Source organism: Prinia subflava, chromosome 18, assembly GCF_021018805.1.
Source record: "Prinia subflava isolate CZ2003 ecotype Zambia chromosome 18, Cam_Psub_1.2, whole genome shotgun sequence".
Classification (NCBI taxonomy): Eukaryota; Metazoa; Chordata; class Aves; order Passeriformes; family Cisticolidae; genus Prinia; species Prinia subflava.
This window is the reverse complement of record NC_086264.1, coordinates 2,466,411-2,486,250: the sequence shown is the minus strand read 5'-3', so window position 1 is coordinate 2,486,250 and position 19,840 is coordinate 2,466,411. Positions and strand designations below refer to the sequence as shown.

The following is a 19,840-nucleotide window of genomic DNA, read 5'->3' as shown; positions in this document are numbered from 1 at the left end:
CAGAACGCCCCTCGTGCTCCTCTCCTCCTCCTCCTCAGTGGCGTCGGTGCTCATTCAGCTTTCCAAGGGCTTTGGATGGGTGTGCTGGGCAGGGTTGATCCTCCCTGGCTCCAGAGATGCACCATCTTTCTGTCTGTATTTCCCTCCTACCCTTCTGTGGTAAATAAGAGCCATGTGTTGCAATGTCAAGCAGTTCCTCTTTGTGAACTGGGATGACTCCAAACAGGGGATGGAGCAAGGCCCAAATATGGGTTTTCATCTCAAAACTAAACATCTCGCTTCTGAGCTCATTTATAAGTTGTTGTGCCTCTCCTCTGCCGGTTTTCACTCTTCTCTCGCTGTCCCCCAGCTCCTCCACCAGCGATCTCTGTGCATACGAGCATGGCTATCTGAGGAGGAGCCCTGACCAGTACAGCTCCCGAGGCAGCATGGAGAGCTTGGACCACTCCTCCCCCGCCTACCACCCTTGCCACCTGTCCCCGGCCAAATCCACCAACAGCATCGACCAGCTCTCCCACCTCCACAGCAAGAGAGACTCTGCCTACAGCTCCTTCTCCACCAACTCCAGCATCCCCGAGTACCCCGTGGCTCCATTGGGCAAGGAGCACTCGTGCTCCCCAGACAGCGCGCAGTGCCGCGGGGGGCTGCCGGAGGGCATGAGGCAGGCGGACATCCGCTACGTCCGGACGGTGTACGACGCCCAGCAGCGCATCTCCCACGAGTACGAGGTGAAGCCCTCGGCCCTGCTTCCTGACGCCCGGGGCTCCCTGGACGGCCGCGGCAGGCTCCACGCCTTGGGCCGGCACAGCACGGCCTCCTCCTGGGCACAGCCAGCGCAGCAGGGCCCCTCAGACAGCAAGAGCCAGCCCTCCAAGGGACCGCCCCTGCCTCCCACTCGCAGCGACAGCTACGCAGCCATCCGGCACCACGAGAGGCCCGGCTCAGGCACCGGCCTTGAGCCCAACAAGCCCGGCCGGACCCAGCCGAAAGGGGCCTGGACACCGCTCATCAGTTCCCCGTCCCAGGGGCCATTGCTGAAACCGCCCTTCGGAGAAGGGCACCTGCACACCGTGGTGGAGAAGAGCCCGGAGAGCAGCCCCACCATGAAGCCCAAGCAGAGCTATTCCCAGGCAGCCCAGCCAGGGCAGCCCCTGCTGCCCACTGGTGTCTACGCCGTTCCCTCCCCAGAGCCGCACTACGCCCAGGTGCCCCGGCCTTCTGCCAGCAGCACCGGGACGCTTTACCCAGCTCTGGCCAAAGAAAGTGGGTACTCCCCAGCCCTGCCGGTCTCTTACGACAAGGCCGTAGCCAGTGGCACCCTGGGCTTGGATGAGAATGGAAACCAAAGCACTACAAACAAGTCGACCATCTTCTACCAGCCCCCTGCCTCTGAGAGAAAGCACGAAGCCAAACTCATCCAGCAGAAACCTCCCAGCATAGCAGGCCCAGAGCTCTGCCTGGCTGTGTCACGAAAGGAGGAGCTGTTACCCCTTAACAAGGCAGCACACAACCACCGAGAGACCACAGGTACCACACAGGCCTCCAAGCCCATTTTCCAGGGTCCACAACCCCAGCTGAGGGATGCTAGTGAGAGGAAAACTCATTACCAGCCCAAAGAGGACTGGACACCTGGATCCCAGGAAGACAAAAATGGCAACTCACAGGTAAATGAGAGAGACACTGATGCTCCCCACCTGTGGGGTCACAGCAAGGTCAAGCAGTACGGCTTCTCTTCCTTGCAGAATATCCCAGAGAGCTTCAGGAGGCAAAGCAGCTCTGAGCTAAGGGAGATGCAACCAGGCGAGGGTTATTCCAACTGCAAACTCTCCTTCCTGAACAGCAGCAGCAGAGAGGAGAAGGATCAGAGGGAACAGGGGCACAGACAGTGGAGTGGTGTGGACCCACAGGCCTTCACGAGGCAGGAGGAGGAGGGCACAGGCGGGTCTCCATTACATGCTGCTGAGCCAAAGTGCAAAGAGCCCCCTTCTCCTCAGCTCTCAAAGACCTTGGATTTCGGGAGGAGCCGGCTCAGCTCTAGCAGCACCCAAAGCTTTCCCTACAGCAAACCAGAGGCTGGCAAGCCCCGCTGCTCGGTGCTGGAGAAGGTCAACAAGTTTGAGCAGCGGGAGCAGAGCGTTCCCCGGCCCCAGAGTGCTGGTGTTCCCAGCTTCGGCCAGCACTACGGGCCGAGCAGGACAAGCCAGCCTGCCACCACAAGGTGCTCCGTTCACAGCCCAGAGGACATGAGGAGCAAGCTGCCCAGTGAGCCAGGCAGGGGCTCCAGCCCGTCCATCAGGAATGGGAAGCTGGAAGAGGCTGACTGGTGCCCTGTAGAGCTGCAGATGGTGGCTTCGGTGAAGCAGGCAAGACCCAGTGAGTACTACAGCCTGTGTCCTGAAAATGAGGTGCAAATAAGGGCAGCTCAGCTTCCGCGGAGTAGAAGCACATTCCAGCTGGGAGGCGAGCCTGAGAAGGAGATCCTCTGGAAGGATAACACCCAGGATGCTCAGGGGTCGCAGCTGGACACGTTGTTTAACAGGGCCTACAGGAACAGCATTAAAGATGCCCAGTCCAGGGTGCTGAGGGCCACCTCCTTCCGCCGGATCAGCCCCCCGTTCGGGAATGTGCCCAAGAGAGTGCCCCAGAGGCCTGCCTCGGCCCACGTGGGCACGAAGAGCACAGCGGTGTCCCCACACACCCCTAAGGAGAGGCACAGCATCACACCCACGGAAGGAGGCTTCTCCAGCCTGGACCACACCAGGACGCAGCACGTGCTGCGCATCGGGGGCCGCAAGCGGCTGACGGCGGAGCAGAAGAAGCGCTCCTACTCAGAGCCCGAAAAGATGAATGAGGTGGGCATGTCAGACGGGGAGCCGTCACCTTTCTCCTTCCAGAAGAAAAGCATCCATTTTACCTTCCCAGAGAACACGGTGGCCGACCGGCGCAAGATCTTCGAGAGGGACGGCAAAGCTTCCTCCACAGCCAGCCTGTCCAAGCCGGAGCTCAAGCAGCTCCAGCAGAACGCCCTGGCCGACTACATCGAGCGCAAAACGGGGAGACGGCCATCCTCACAGGACATCGGGCTGCTCCGGGAGCGCTCCCACAGCTCCTACCTGCAGCTGGGTGGCCCCGACAGCCAGAGCCTTTCCTCTGCCTCCAGCATGAATTCCCTCCAGGACCAGAACCTCTACCGCCGCAGAGAGTCTGTAGAGCGGATATCCAGGACGGGACGGATGTCTTCCACCCTTCCCCCTGGGCTGATGGACTACTTGGACACAAGTGGAGATGAGAAGGTGCCAGGGCGCCAGGACAGCCTGGTCACCAGCCGGCCCAAACCAGAGAGGTGCCGGGATTACAGACCCAGATCGGATCTCACCAAAGGCACACAGACAGACCCGCTGGGCATGCAGGGCCAGCCTCACTACAGGAAGCAGGAGCAGGTCTTTGAAACACCCTCCACTGCCAGAAAATCCGGGAAATCGGTGTCTGTGGAAGACTTGCTCGATAGGTTTGACAATCAGCCAGTCCCTGTGCATGTACGTTCCAGGTCGTCTCCCACGGCGGATAAGAAACACCAGGTATGTGGGAACAGGATCATGTGCACCCACAAGGAGGGTTCTCAGAACCAGGGAGTGGGGCGGGTGTTGGAGAACAAGCTGATGTCCAGTCTAGGTATCAGTGGCTAGGACTCCATTGATTAGAGACAGATTCAGCACTTGCTGAGGCAGTTTAGTGCACCTTAATTAAAACATCACTGGTGGGGCTCAGCTCTCTCCCTGCTGGGCTGTGTCAGGGATGCTGGGATTTCAGTGCATATGCTGGTGTGTTCTTACTGCTCTGGACATCCCATCTGGGCTGTCCTGTGCCTACCTGCCAGCAGCACCGGAGAAGCACTGAGCACTTTTCTGGTGGAGTGTTGCACTGGGATGGTGATTTGCCTCAGCCCATTTTCCTGGTGCAAAGTAGAGAGGATTAGAGCCTGCTTGGAATTGCCTTGGCTCCCACTGTGCCTGACAATGCTGAGGAGTGCTGGGCAGAGTCACTGCCAAATAACCATTATGTTTAGCCTCCAGCCCTGGAGGGAGACATCCAGGGAGAGGAAACTGAACGGAGACCCTGGCCCTTCCATGTCCCCTGCTTGGTGGTTGGGAACATTGCACTGATGTCACAAATGGGGAATTCGGCTGACTCTGATGATGGTAAACAGTAGAACCAGGCTAAATTCCTAAAGAACAACTGCCCAGGCCAGCTCTTCAGCTGGCTGAAATCTGTTCAGACCTATTTAGGAAACAGCAACTGGTCGAGCCACATGGATTTACAGTAGTGCTGGGTCTGCTGCCCCATCTCTATTTCCATGCCAGGCTCCATTCATCATGGAGAGAGGGAGTAAACAACCAAAATGTGTGGACAGGCTCCTAGCCCCAAATAGGCAGAGTGTTTGGAGAGGCTCCCATACTTACAGGCAGCTGAGATCCAGAACATCTCCTTCTGCTCGTGCACTCACTCCTGGGGCGGAGCAATAAAGTGGTCGGAGTCAAGTGACAAGAGAGGAGGCTCTGGGCAGCATCTTACAAATGGACCAAACTGGGTGGGGGGAAGAAGCTGCCCTCCCAAACCCCTTGTGTGCTTCATTCTACACATCCTCCCTCAGCAGCCCTCATCTCCCACATGACGTCTTTAAATAGAGTGAATTAAAAAAGCAGCTTGTGAATATCAAGTAACCGGAATGCACTTTCAGAACCACCCCTGTCTTATCCCACCATTAGTATTTTTCCACCCCAGCCAGGCACCAGGCCCATCTGTGCCATTTTGTCATGCCTGTTGATCAAAGTAGCAGCAAAACCAAACATCCAGAGACAAAAATCACCAAAGTGTACTTTCCAGTGACAGGCTGGATGACAAGCAGCCCCAGTTCATTTTTCCTTGCCCAACTCTAATCAGACAGGAGGTACAGGGCAGTTCTTGAGATCTTTACTTCCCCCTCCTGGCTCATTTTTCATTGTTCATACACTCAGCAGCCAAACCAGAGGTTCTGCCTGTTGGAAGCCAAGTTGAGGAAGAGGGTGAAGAGCACTGCAGACCTGCTCACAGGACCTTAATTCAGGTGCTGAAGAGGGGAGAGCCCTTATGGCTGTTTCCCAGAGGGATTTAGCTGTAACCACCTGTGGTACGAGGATTAGTCCCATAGGCAGCAAGGCACTTGTGAAAATCCTGTTCTTAAATCTTAACTTGACTTCCAGCACATACACCAGTCCATAGGGTCTGTTTAAAAGGGAAGTATATGTTGAAGTGCTTTCTTCATTAGGTTTGTTTCTGATCCATCTCCAGTGCAAACCCACAGCTCTAAACATGGGGGTCAAAGCCAAATCAACATGGTGATTTTTTATTTATTTATTGTATTTCTTTTGGCCTTTTCAGATTTTTTTTTGTGAGAAATGTTTATTTCCCGTTTAGCAGCAGACTCCTCTGCCTCACTCACTGTTCGTTTTTCAGGGCCTTATGTACAGTGCTTGATGTTCCTTTTGACTGCATACAAATCACGTTGCACTGTCACTGCAGGAATTTGTTTAGAGATAGGAAGGAGTGGATAGCCGTGGGGAATGACTTGCTCTCAGGCTTTGGAAGGCATTCTCATCCCAGTTTTGGTATTTTGTTTTGCTTTCTGCTCGCTGCTGATGCTGTCTTGGTGCCCCAGGAGCTGCTGAGAAGGGAGAGCAGTGAATTCGGCCCCATGGTGAGGGACCCCTTCAGCGTGGTCAGCGCAGGAGCCAGGTGGGTGCATGTCCATGTCCCCTGTGTCACTGCAGGGCCAGCTCTGGCCATCCCCCTGCCAGCAGCAGTTGTCATGGGTTGTCTAGAGCTAAGACCTGCACACAGTTCCAGGTGTGCTGTGCCCAACAGACTTAGGAGGAGCTGCTACAAGCTTTTTCTTTCACTACAGACATTAATTTACTATCGAGTCCTCTTCATCTCATGAAGAGCATGTTTGTGGAGAATGTTTGTGCAGCAAATTTCAACTTAGGTAACTTCTAGAATTTGTTTGATCTGCTGTTGAAACATCACTGAAGGATCCTAAAGGAAAAAATACCTCCATGTCCCACTCTGGTTGATTTTATCCACGCAGGATGCTGCCTCCCCAAAAGCGAGGGACTAAACCCAGGATATTTCCTTAATCAGCTCAACTGGGAGATGGCCTTTGGGCTGCTTCCCTTCATCAAGGCAGGATGTTTTGCTCAGCAACAGGACAGAGAGAAATGTTTTTAGAAATAGAAAAGTGTAAGCACAAAACTCAATGTCTTAGGACTTACGTAAGTCTCCGCTTAGCCCTGGATTGTTTTGAAGTTAATGAGAATTGAAGTTGATCGTGCTGTATTTACATTTAAATAATAAATAGATGTTTGCCCTAAGCCCCAAGTGCCCAAACAGCTAACTCCCATTACAGTAAAAGCCATCAAGAGGGACTAAAAGCATTGTTCACAAAGGAGCTCTGTTCCTCACAAACTTGCAGTGAATGCCAGCCCTCTCTGTGGTCACAGTGGGAGTTAACACTGCTGTCTCCAAAGGTTTCTCCATGCAGCTCTGGGTCAGGGAGTGACAGCTGGAAGCAGAGGAAGGCTCCTACTCTGGCTGATCTTACTTCTGGCCATTTTTGCCCCTAAGAACATATAAATGTTGTTTTAAAGGGACTCAATCTGCCTGTAGGATTATTTAAAACACACTCATTTACTTTGATTTGGAATAACCTTTTCCATGTTTTTTCCTAGAGAACAATGCAGCTGTTTCAATTCCTCCTGCCTCCCCTTGTCTCCTAGAGATGGCATTTCATCCTGCTGCTCAATCACTACTTGTGCCTTCCTTTTATTTTTTTTCTTGCCCCAACCTATTTTTGAAGTAATAGGATTGAACACTCAGACTGAAAACAAGTTTATTGGGGCACGAAATGCAGGTTTCTCATTTTCACGCTTCACTACACAAAGATTATTGGTTATTAACAGTTTTATGATGTTTGTGCAGCATAGGCATCCCGCATGCTTCGCAAGCACATTTCTTCTGGGAGATGGGAGGTTGCTTTCCCGTCATGCTCAGAATTGGATTTCCCAGAAGATAAAACGACAGGAGAAGTTTTCCATGCATGGGCCCTTCAGGGAGGCAAGGCAGGCAGTAGGAATCTTGGGACACAGCTGCCCCATGTGCTGGAGGGGAGATGGGACCATCCCTACTACATCATGCTCAAGGAGGAAAACAGTCAGATGGTTAAGTGAGGAAAACCTTGGTCAGCAGCCACTTGGTCCTGTCACACGTGCTCTTCCTCTGCTCCCCAGGTGTCGCACGACATTGGGAACTGCTCCACCAGTTTTAGAATCCACAGTTGCTTCCACAGTAGGAGAGATGTCTGAATTAGAGAATCACCATCTGGCGTTCCTGACAAACACTGAGCATCTGAAAAGAATATACACTGCTACTGTCCAGGAACCACAGACAATACCAAGAGCACCCTGTCTGGAGAGTTTTCCCACCCCCAGGCACAGGCTGCCAAATTCTATTCTCAGTCACACCAGAATAAAGGCAGAACGACCCATGTCTTTGACAGAGTTATATTCTTAATTTGTACCAGTACGTCCGAGAACAAATTTGGGGCCCAGGTCTTCAGCATCACAGAGTGGCAGTGAGGGGATTATTTGACAATGCATCTCAAGAACAGAAAATGCACTGGCAGTAGGGCTTCATTGTGTTTTACTGCTTATGGTATGGCCTTGTGATTCCAGGCCACCTTCTCTTGCATCTGCCAGTGCCATTATTACTGCTCAGTTTGTTTTCCAGCTAAACAGTCAGACAGGCAAATAGGTTTGGCTCTATATTCCAAGGAGCATCCTCACTCCAAAGGCCAGATGCTGTTTCTCAGACTCACATGTGAACACCCTAAAAGACGTGGAAGGAATACTTCAGTCTGCTGGCTTTGCAGCCTTAACATCCACTTGCATTTGGAATGTGTTTGGTTTGGTATTTGTCACACCTGCCTGTCTGAGGGAGCTCTTTCTTCTAACAGGATTACAAGCCTACAAAAGCTTTTGTCAGTTTTCTCCGTAGTCAAAATAGTGCATTTTTTGGCCTTGCTTTGTTCTTGGAGACAGTTGAATCATTTTAATGGCACCTTTCCAAAAGGAGCAGATAACATTATGGGAATATTTGGCCCGTAGAACTGAAATTCTTAAGATTACAAGTGATTGAGAATGGAGTTTGATGGTAGATAATGTCGAGTAGTCTATCTTACAACAGTTGCTACTCAATCCATCTGTAACAAACAAAATTGAAAGCAGAGCAGGAAAGGAAGCCAGGCATTAGGTTTTCCTAATATTTTTTCCATTGAGTTACTGCTGTGGTGTTTCCTACATATGTGATCTAGCACACACTAAAATGATGGGAGATGGTGAGAGAGAGTGGATCTCGCTCAGGATTTCACTTCCAATTTCAAAGTGCAGCTGTACCTCACCTAGAGGTGAGGCGCAGGCAGGTACACCAGCAGGCAGTCATGCTGGCCTCTGAGAGTTTTGATAACTTGCCCATTAAAGAGGTGCACAATAGTTTTCCCTGCCCTTTGATGAGTTATTAATCTTACCATGGTCTGTCTCTTGGTATTTAGGTCTTTCAGCAAGAAAGAAAGAAGCTACTCAGAGAAAATGGCGTTCACAAGTTACTATCCCCACCCCCTCCGCAGCACAGAGGTCGTCGCCGGGCCTGCCGCGCTGGTTGAGAATCCCAAGCTCTCAGAACTTTCCAGGCCAGATAGCAGGACTTCTGCATTTTTCTCAGCCCCAACAGAGGCAAGGAGTCACTATCCTGAGCAAAAGCAAGGCTTTAAACCCTTGTTCCTTAACCTTACTCCTTCTGGTCCTGGCCACTCTTCTGCTAATACACCCGCCCAGGCTCCCTCAGACTTCCAGAGCACAGGTGAAAGCCAGGCTCTGAGACAGCACCATGCCAAACGAGAGGCTGCTCCCCCTGAGGGCAACGGGAGCACTCAGGCACAGCCTTTGGATGCTGTCCAGGACAGATCCCCTGAGACTCCGACGGAAGAGATGATGTGGAGAAGGAAAGCCGGGCTGCTGCACAGGTCCTTCCCGCCCAAAGTGGTGTGGGCTCATTCGGCCAAAGACAGCAGTTTCGGGAGGGCCATGGTGTCTCCTCCGGCGGCCGGGCCGAAGCCCTCCCAGAGGTGGCAGTCCCTGCCCACACAGAGCAGCACTTCCTCTGACCCCGAGACTCCTTCTCCCCAGGGCATGACCCAGCTCCGGATCTCGGAGTCGGGGCTGCAGCTCACTCCCCCGCCATCGCTGCAGGACGAGGACGATGAGGTGTTTGTCGTGCCTTCCCAAGCACCCTTCTCCCTGCCGCCGCCATCCCGTCCTCTTCCCGAGCTGAGCTCTTGCACTTCTGCCAACGGCAGGGAGGAATTCCCACCTCCTCCCCCTCCCGTTGAAGGGAATGGGGCAGCTGGAGACAAATCCCCCCGGCTCCTGGAGGAGGCCAGTGTGAGGTAAGGGCGGCTGCAGCGCGGCGGCTGGGGCGGTGCAGGGCCATATACAGTAAGATATGCAGGGCTGGGACAGATGGGGCTCATCCCACGTGCTGTGGGACCCCCAGCTGCCGCCCGGGCGGGGAGCTTGCACGTTGTCAGGGGACAGGGACAGACAAACTCACTGCTGGTCTGCCACAAGTGGCCTCAGAGGATGTGGCCAGAGCAGGGTCCACCAGCAGGTGCACTGACAGGTGCTCCCCAAAACCCCCAGGACAGGGGACTATGGGGGAACACTCCTGGGCTGGTTCTCCCTGTAGAATTCAGTGCGGTTGCTTCTGACTCTCTCCAGCACAGAGCTGGAGTGGCTGCTGGTTCCTTCCAGTGACTGGATTTTGAGAGACAGCTGTGAAAATCCGTGATGGGTTTTTCCAAACAGTTAGTTTTTCCCAGAATATATTTTGGACCTGGCACAAAATAATGCTGTTATGAAACAGTGACCATCTGCCAAGAAATGACAATGCAAATATGTCACAGTCAGGCTGTATAGGGAAATTCTCCTGAAGGATAGGACTTTGGGCGAGGTGCCCAGGTGGTTTAACTCAGCACAGCTTCCCTTACTCCCAGGGAGCTGCTCTGATATCCATCTGGGAAGAATCTGGCTAGGGCTGTAGCAGTGGTTGGCTTTTCCAACACAGCGAGGACAAATGGGTAGAGGCTGTTCAGATGGCACTCCTGGATGGGCAGGCGCAGTGTCCCCAGCCTGCCAGCAGAAAACAAAGTGACTTGGTGTTCACCAGTTCTTTCTGTGTTGTAAGGACAATCCAGCAGTGCCCAGGTTCAAGGGACAAAACAATTCCTGATGGCAGTGGCTTCACACTGTGGACCCTCCATATTGGAATGAGAAGCAAGACATAAAAACAAGTGAGAGAGAGGGAAAACTTGCTTCTTATAGGCCTTTACCTTGTGTTCACAATGGTCCTGGGTGGTAGGTTTCTCTTCATCTCACAGAATGTTTCTGTCCATAGCAGCTTCAAAAGCTTTCCCGAAGCCCTGGCCGAGAGGGAGATAACAGGGTTGGGCAGCAGCACCAGTGAAAGTAACTGGCCAACCCCGTTAAAGAGGACTGGCTCTCCATCTGCTGTGGATCAGCAGCACCAGTCCCCTGCTTCTTCTGAAGGGCCTCAGAGAACTGACAGTCAGCCCACAATTCAGCCTGAAGGTAATCCCAGAGAGCCAGCATTGGAAAATGCCAGCCTGGACTCCGAGATAACCAGCACAGCATCCCCAGTGAAGGTGAAGAGCAAGACCCCAGAGGATATTAAGTCAGAGGCTCTAGCAAAAGAAATTGTCCATAAAGACAAGTCTTTGGCTGATATCCTGGATCCAGATTCCAAAATGAAGACAACCATGGACTTGATGGAAGGCATTTTCCCCAGTGGAACCAGCGTGCTGAAGGAGAACAACATGAAGAGGAAGATGTCGCAGACACAAGCCAGCAGGACGGCAGTGGCGGGTGACACGTAAGCACTGCTGGGCAGAACTCCCTGCTCCCTTGCTTCTAAGGACAACCTGTGCCAAATTTTTCTGCATGTCTGTAGGTGAGAGTGAGTTTTGCAGTTCAGAGGTATGAGTCCTGGCAGGGCATTTCCAAACAGCCTTTCCCATGAGCTGGGCTCTGTGTTTGGCCTCTGAGCTCACATCTCTGGGCTGCGTAGAGAACAACGCTCAGATTGGGAAAAGAGCAGGAAATGAAACATCCCTGGAGGTATAACTGGATTTTGCTATCTGAATCTTAGTGATCTGAAGCTGTTCAGTCCAAAGTAGAGGAACAGATACACGAAGGTAAAATCAGGATGAAAATAATGGCAGGCACAAAGATAACAAGAGGTCACATTCTGGAAGGAGGGATGAGGGGACATAATTACTACAAGATCAGCCCAAGTCCCCCAGTGTGGGGTTTTTAAGCCAGAGACTTCCAAGTAGCAGCTGGAGAACTGTCCCGAAGTCAGGTTACTGCATGGTGCCAGGTAAGGTCAAGTCTGGCCACTTCCAATCGAGCCATGCTGGCTGACCGACCATCAGCAAGGTAAATCCTGTGCAGAGCTGTGTCACCTCTAAACAGTGGCTGTGCTGTGCTGGGACAGCAGCTGACACGCACCCCCTGATGGCAGGAATCTGCCTTGTCCTGGTGGGTAATCACACTAGGAAAAGTCAGGCTCAGACTGAACTCTTCCTTTTTCTTCACTCTGGTGTAGGAGAGAGGAAAAGGAAGCTCCTGTCACCCTGATCACCTGTCCTGCTTACTACAGCGTTTCAGCACCCAAAGCAGAACTGCTGAATAAAATCAAGGACTTGCCAGAAGAAATAGGTGAGGAAGAAGAGCTGCTGGACATCAATGAGAAAAAGGTAAATTCAGCACACAGCACTGTTGGTTGCTCACATTCCTGAAATAATAATAAGCCCTGAAGTCAAGTGCATTTCTATTTTACGTCAACTTTTGGCAGCACCCAAAATTGCGTGGGAGCGATTAGGCCACCGGTGAAGCTTCATTTGAGTGACCCAAATTGTCTAAGAGAGTTAATCTGAATTACTCACTGCAAATTGAATACCAATCTTGCACCACCCTGAGGCAGGCCTGGATCATACCAAATGCTGAGTGTACAGATTGTCAGGAGCAGTCCCTGTTCACAGCAAGGAAGGAAAAGGGAGAGGTGAAGCAAGTTGGGCAAGGCCAGCTTTGGTTGGAAACAAGAACAGAGTCCAGCTAGTGACTGCACTGAGTGCAGGAGATTTTTTCCTCAGGACTTTCCTCTTCAGTGAAGCCAGTTTACCCATTTCACCTGCTGTCTGCACTCACTGCATCCACAGAAACATTGGTTACTCTTTTCCCCCCACACTTTATTGTTTCTCTGACCCACTGAAAGCCACTTGCACCTCAGCGGCTCAGTCAGCACAACCTCCATGTGATGGCTTGGAAGGGCAGAGAGCAGTCAGGAGGGGAGGACACATTTTGCTCTCTTACTGAGGCTACATTTCACTGTGGAATGGTCCCTGCTGCTCTTGCTGGAGGCTTCTGTGCTCTGCTTCCAGGGCTTTTGCAGGGCCTTGTGATTTGCCCCTGTGGTTGTCTCACATTAGTTACCTGGTAATTACAGATATGCTGCTTAGCTCCCACATCCCTGGGGCACAGGCAGGTGTTTGTGGCCTGTCTGAGCCTCTCTCACACACCTCCTACCTTCCTGTCAAAAGCAGCCAAGCCTGCCTCTACGTGTAAACCAGGTTAATGCCAGACTTTGAGACCACCCCATGGAATCCAGCCACGGAGATTTCCCCATATAAGTGTAGCCATTGAACATGGATCCTTCCTTTTGCTCCTTGGGATTTGGTCCAGCAATCAGCTGCTAAGGATCTTTCTTTGGAAGGGGGCATTAGAATCACAGCCCCAGGGAAGGGCAAGGGCTGGGTTTTGTCTCTGGGTACTTCTGAGGGAAGAATGCCCATAAAGGTGTTTTGGTTGACCCTTAGGAGGTAGGATTTTGTACCACCTTTGCTTGTCTCCCCTGAGCTACTCTGCTAGCCAGTGGAGATCATTCCAGGGAGTGGATGTTAGTTTTCAGGGAATATTACTGGCCTTTTGCTCAGCCCTTTGCATGTGTGTGGAGCTGAGAGCAGGCTGTAGTGCAGCCACAGAGCAATGCACGCCCAAGTGTTCCATCTAGTGGTGCCTGGCCGTACAGTGCCATGTGCTCCCTGCTGCCAAAGCGGCCTGGGAACCCCAGGGCCAGCTCAGTGACCCCAGCCTGACCAGTGCTTGAAAATCCTTCCTCCTCTGAGCAGGACTGTCTCCTGCCAGGAATGACACTCAGTTGTGATGGAAAGAGAACTTTGAGAGAATCCTTTCAGGCCATCTTGTGATTGACTGGTTTCATCCTGCATTGTTTGTGTGCAGAGCAGATGAACACACAGGTGTTTGTGCCTCAGCAGTGCATGAACTGGAGACACTGAGAATCCCCACCCACTGTATGGAGAGCTTCTCCTGCTTGCTGTGCTCTCAGTTCCATGTGAACAGAAGCAAGAATTGCAAGCCCTAGGCCAGAGACTTGCTTTTGCATATGCCTTTCCACTAAATCCTAACAGAAATTAGGATCTCCGGCACATGTGCAGCACTGCTGTTCCTGGAGTAACTGAACCCCGGGGGCCTCCTTTTTTTGGCAGGGAAATAGATGTCAGTGTTTTTGCAAAATGGGTGTGTGCTCTGTGTTCAGACACTGAGTAAATCCAGAGTCTTTGGTGTGAACGCTTCCTTGATGCCTCTGTGTGTGAGGCACTTGTTTGGTGCAGTTCAAGTTGTTTCAGGCTGGGCATGAGGAACACATCAGACATACGGCTGCAGCTCTTTTCACTCAGGTTTTAAAGAACATTCATCTGTAGGTGGCTGGGTATCAGAATATGGTACACCAAATCAGAGATCTCTTTTATAAATATTCATTGAACAAATATATCATCATGGGCTACTTGGGTTATCTCCAAGTTGTGGAATATCAGTATTTTCTCCGTTTCCTCCCTTCTTTGTCACCTGTTGCTGACCTGACCCTGCTCCTCAGGAACTGCAGCCACATCCTCTTGTCATCACCCACATGAGCAGGGTGATGCTGGTAACAATCAATGTGGCAATGCTTCCCCTCTAACAGGCTGAGCTCATCGGGAGTTTGACCCACAAACTGGAAATCCTGAAGGAAGCCAAGGAGGGCCTGCTCGCAGACATTAAGATGAACAATGCCCTCGGAGAGGAGGTGGAGCTGTTGATCAGCACGCTGTGCAAACCCAACGAGTTTGACAAGTACAAGATGTTCATTGGCGATCTGGATAAGGTGGTGAACCTCCTGCTCTCCCTCTCCGGACGCCTGGCCCGCGTGGAGAACGTCTTGAGCAGCCTGGGGGACAACGCCAACAGCGAGGAGCGGGTAGGTACCGGCACAGCCCTGGGCTGCTGGGGCGTGGGGCAGCCGCCACCACCAACACGGCATTACAGCGACCTCCAGGGGCTGCCAGGAGGGCAGCACAGGGCTCTTGGTGAGCATGTACCAGCAGTAGCTCATTGTCCCTGGGAATCTAAATCCTCTCTCGTATAAATGACTGGGATTCTGCAGCCTTTGTCTGGACAAAGAGCAGCTGTCTTGAGGACAGCCACATTTTAACATTTTTGGGGTGGTTTTGAAACCAGATTTTCCTGGTAGTTGTTGCTTTCAGGCAAGGTTTCCTGACTTTTTTGGAGCACTTTGTGCCTCCCATTGGCAAGGATGTTCAGAGTCCAGTTCAGTGGGGTTCACATTCACTCCATAGTGAGGAATTCCTCCTCCTCTCCCAGGCTTGTGACTTCATGTCTGGGAACTTAGCAGCCATCTCCAGAGGTGGCAGGCGTGGTGCTGGGAGGAAGGAAGGGGGGATCAGGGAGTGTGGTGCTGCTGGTGCTGAGGGGCTCTCTCTGGTGTGCAGAGTTCACTGAACGAGAAGCGGAAGCTGCTGGCTGGCCAGCACGAAGACGCCCGGGAGCTGAAGGAAAACCTCGACCGTCGGGAACGGGTGGTCTTGGACATCCTGGGCAACTACCTCTCTGAGGAGCAGCTCCAGGACTACCAGCACTTTGTGAAGATGAAGTCTGCGCTCCTCATAGAGCAGCGAGAGCTCGATGACAAAATCAAACTGGGCCAGGAGCAGCTCAAGTGCCTGATGGAAAGTCTCCCCGTGGACTTCACGCCCAGGGATGCAGCAGCAGCTGCTGCCCTGGCTGCAGCACTCGCTACCTCCTCCGGGGTCAGTGGTAAAACACCTCCAGCAGCCTCCTCCTCACTCTAACCTGCCCAGGTGGAGCTGGGATACAGCCCTGCCCGAGTGCTTTTGATCCCAGTACTTGGCAGATGGTCCTCTTCAAAGACAGTGGACAGAGACAGGTCTAACCCAAGATTTTAATGAAGGAAAAAAAATAGCAATAATAAAGGTTTTATTTTCCTTTCCTTCCACCTCTGCTTCCTAGAAACTTAAATCAGTCTGGAGGGAAATCTTATGCCAGAGATGAAAAATCTCACAGGAATTAAACACATGACCTTTAATAAAAAACATGACCTCCTCTCTTCCCTCCCTTTTCTGCCTACCTGACACCTCATTAAATAATGAAGGATCTAAAAATGAAGCCTTAAAAATAAAACCAACCCATTTTACTGAACATTACTGATATTTATATTTTTTAAAGAACAAGACAGAATGTGTAAGTTTTTGTACATACTCTAATCAGTTACTTGATTCTACTTTGTTCTGTATGTAGAAAAGACATTTAATTTTGTATTTTGTGAAAACCTTAACAAAAAGAGGGAACCCCAAAGATAGTCATGCAGTAGCTTGAAACATCTCATCGTGGTTTTGTTGCCGTTGTTGTGGTTGTTTTTTAATATAATAAAGGGCTACCAGAAGCAGCTTCACCCTGTTTCAACACACGCTAAAGACACCATTAAGTGGCTTTACAAAGGAGATTTTGGCCATGAAAATAACAAATTTTTCCTCTTCTGGATCCTGTGATCCTTTGAGCCTGGAGTTCAAACATCTTTTATGGCAACCTCCATCTCAGGAGTCCAAGCTAACATGAAGCAAGGAATTCACTGCAGGAATGTGGGGGAAATTCTGTCTTCATTTGGAATACTCATAGCTGTATGAGCTATGTGGTCTGTGTTTCTGTTGCAGCCTGAAAGATTTCCCTGAGGTGTGACAGGGATCTTTACTGACATGACTTATAGGCCCTGCTTTTAGTAGAGTTTCAGGGAAACAGTGGGGGGAGCTGTTTCAATCCAACCAACACATTTCATTTGCCCAAAAAAAAATCCTTCCCACAGTTTAATTTATTAGATTTAAAAGCACTTCTAATTTTTTTTTTCAGCCACCCCTCCATCTTACACTTACCAAAATAACTCACAAAGACATCGTAGATCTGGGAGGTGTTTGTGTATTTTCCATTTAGTGAGTTCTTTCCTGAAAAATACAAGTCTTACCGTTTATCCCCAGGTCAGGAAGAGGCTCCATCCAAACAGGATCTGCCTGTTTACTCCAGGAACCCGCATGGCTCCAGGGGGAGCACCTCCAGCAAGTTTGGGGTGGGTAAAGCAAGTCCTGTGTGTGTTCCCACAGTACACAGAAACATCAGCTAATGAGGCAAGTGATAGTCTCTGATATTTTTATAACAGCTTATATTTTCAAGTGAGAAATGAGTTAAAGCCACAATTTTTGTGCTAAGTGCAGAAAAACTCTCTTTGCACAGTTTTGTCCAAAAATCACCCTCCTAACTGCAAAGTTTACCGAGTTTGTTGGAAGTACACCTTGTATATGTACTTGATACGTATTTAAAGGTAATTAAACATCAGGCAAGCCTGAAGATTTACTTCTCAGGCAAACTTCTTTTACTTCTTTTACCTCTGGCAGAAAGGGGAGTGCATTCATTGCTCTTTATCCCACCTTGCTTTTTTCTTGTGGCTATGAAACTAAAGGATAATGGAAATCCAGAATTTCCCAGACTGATTAAATGATTTTGTGGGACACAAATACGAGGGATAGAATTTTACACTTACTGTCCAGCCCTTGTAAACTTATTGACACAAATCTGCATTTTCGGGTCTGGCTATATGAGATTTTTAAAACTGAACCTGTATGGCAGTGGCTGCAGTGGAGAAAACCAAATACAGTGAGCATGATCTACTGTACTACCCCAAAACACATCTTGGGGAAGGGGTTTTCTGCAGTCTGGCAATTTTTGCTACAAATGAGCCTTATTTTTATAACAGAAACATCTGGTTTGGATATTAGTGTGGAATGCCCTACATGCCAGCCTGCCTCAGGGATAACAGCATGGCCTGTTTGCCAGCCTGGGTGGCCTCTGTTTCTAGGTAACAATGGGTGGGACTCCTTCCCAAGTTAGTTTGTGGTAGCTGGGTCAAGCACCTTCTCCAGAGCTGTCTCCAGGTAAGTCATGGACTGTTGAAGGATGGTGTGACAGCCACGTTCAGCTGGCTACAGGCACAGTGGGAAAGCAGGGATCTCCCTTCAGTGACCTGAGGAAAGCCCTGGTAAGGACAAAGCAGTTACACTTCTGACACATGGTGTCAGTTCCCAGTATATCCTTGCACAAAGCCAATACCATTACCTTAACATTTGCACATTAGCTAGGAACAGCCCTTTTCCCTTAAGCCCTTAAGGGTCAGCATCCCTTAAATTGTTATCTCCAGCCAAAGCAGGCCAGCTCTCAGTAAGGCCTCACGTGCTTTTTGCAACATGCACGTGATAGAAGCGCCAGGAAAATCTAGTCATCCAACTTAAAATTGGCCTTTTTTTATCAGAGCCCTTGGGCAACTTACAGTCACAAGGAATTCACATCAGATGCCTTCCTCAAGACTAAATCTAGTAAAGAATGTTTACATACCAGGGTCTGTTGTTTGTAAGTTTGCACACAAGATCTTTTGTGAAGGTTACCTATAAAATTGGTCAAACCCAGAGCACGACAGTTTATGTGTCAGTTTATCCATCGTCTTTACAAGTCAGCTGCTGTCATGATTGTTTAGCTGGTAATGAAGAGAAGCAAGTAAAGCAAACTGGATAGCACTCCATACTCACTCCACATAAATCCTGTCCTTTGCAAAAGAGGGAACAGAGCGAGCTTTTCATCAAAGAGCCCCTGCTTTAAATCAGTGTGAGCAAACTGAGGCACACCTAGAGACCCCATCCCAGGTTTCTCTGTGCCTCATTCAACCACCCTCCAAGCCAGTGTTTATGTAAGAGCTGTTTATCCCTTTATCCCCCTGTGGAGGGGATGTGTCCTGACTGTGGCACAGTGTTAAGGCTTGGCTGTGTTCCCACAGGAGGGCTGCTCGTGCCTTTGCACATGAGAGCCAAGTGTCGTGCAGCTCTGGTGTGTTAGGGGTTTTTCTATCCATGTGTTGCTGAACAATCAGCCTTTGTGTTGTGCAACTGGATGTGTGTCTGTGACCAGCCTTTGTGCAGCTTGGTGTGCATCAGTGCCAAAAACCATTGCAAGAATCTGCTTTTTACTTGCCCGTTTCAAGATGTCGGGGAGATGGAGCCAGGCAGGCTCAGCATCGTCAGACAAGCTTGAGAGGGGTGTCAGTGTGGCTCTGCCTGCTTTGGGATTAGGGAAAAGGGCTTGTTCTCCCTTACACCATATAGGAAACAGGGTACATGTGAGCCAGGCAGCTTTTTCCTCTGTTGTTTGCAGCCTGAGGCCATGGCCTTCTGCTAGGGCTGCACTGATCCAGCCATATTTTTAAAATTATTCTTCATTTTAGCACTAAATGAATTTAGCAAACTGAAATGCAAAAGATAAAAAAACCAGGACATAATTCAGCGGGGGAGGGTAAGAGCTGATGAAAGTATGACGGAATGAGGGGGAAACCTTTTATCGAAGTAAAATAAAACTCTGATTAAACAAACAAACCCCACCATCTTAGAAAGGATGAAGTTGGAACATGAGAAGCCATGACAGGAGATTTTGGAAAGAAAAAGGGCCCTGAGCAGAAGTTTGTCATGGCTCTTCCAGCCACATTTTTGGCGGGAACCATTTTACCTCACAAAGGCCCCCCCGCTGCCATCTTAGGGGGCTGCTGAGGTGAGAGCTCTGGACACCCAGCCCTCACCACCACCACCCCCAAAAACCCCCAAAACCCCCAAATGCACACCAGGGCTCACTGCCCACCACCCCCAAAAACCCCCAAAACCCCAAAAACCCCTCAAAGCACACCAGGGCTCACTGCCCACCACCTCCAAAAACCCCCAAAACCCCAAAAACCCCTCAAAGCACACCAGGGCTCACTGCCCACCACCCCCAAAAACCCCCCAAACCCCCCAAAGCACACCAGGGCTCACTGCCCACCCCCCTGCCGTGTTTTCATGGCCAACCCCTGTGTGGCAATCAGGGCTAACGAGGGACAGCTGGGCTGGGGCAGCCGGGCAGGAGTCACACCGGAGGAAGTGCAGGAGGATGCACATCTCAGCCTGAAGCCTGCTGAGAAAAGGTGAGTAAAGCTATATTTTTAATGCTTTTTTTTTCCTCTTCATGGGGCACATTGACAGCATGCAGCTGGATTGGAGGTTTAAGGGGCAAAAACATGCCCATTTGTTGGAAAGCAGGAGTGTCAGGTGTTTGGTTTCTGAAAGGAGGGATCTTGCGGGTCTGTGGGGATGGGAGGGTGCCCATACCATGGGGGTTTCAGTCTGGGACGACTTGCCCTCATCCCTCAGATCCTCCCCACAGCCCGGACAGGAGAGGTG

At 50.7% G+C, this 19,840-nt stretch overlaps 2 protein-coding genes across 7 annotated transcripts in view; both read left to right on the top strand.

Annotated features, from left to right (window-relative positions):
• Nucleotides 1–15,993, top strand: part of SHROOM3 (shroom family member 3) — a 112,326-nt gene extending 96,333 nt beyond the window's left edge. For 4 of the 6 annotated variants that reach the window (XM_063415347.1, XM_063415351.1, XM_063415349.1 and 1 more), the window contains 7 exons: nt 350–3,578; nt 5,696–5,772; nt 8,642–9,535; nt 10,543–11,037; nt 11,773–11,923; nt 14,209–14,481; nt 15,014–15,993. In XM_063415347.1, the coding sequence (XP_063271417.1) occupies nt 350–3,578; nt 5,696–5,772; nt 8,642–9,535; nt 10,543–11,037; nt 11,773–11,923; nt 14,209–14,481; nt 15,014–15,373 (5,479 nt within the window). In that variant the 3' untranslated portion in view covers nt 15,374–15,993. The remainder of the gene's footprint in view (nt 1–349; nt 3,579–5,695; nt 5,773–8,641; nt 9,536–10,542; nt 11,038–11,772; nt 11,924–14,208; nt 14,482–15,013) is intronic. The other 2 variants (XM_063415350.1, XM_063415348.1) reach the window with 2 other exon arrangements.
• Nucleotides 1–19,840, top strand: part of SEPTIN11 (septin 11) — a 215,859-nt gene that overhangs the window by 121,771 nt on the left and 74,248 nt on the right. The gene's annotated exons all lie outside the window — the stretch shown is intronic.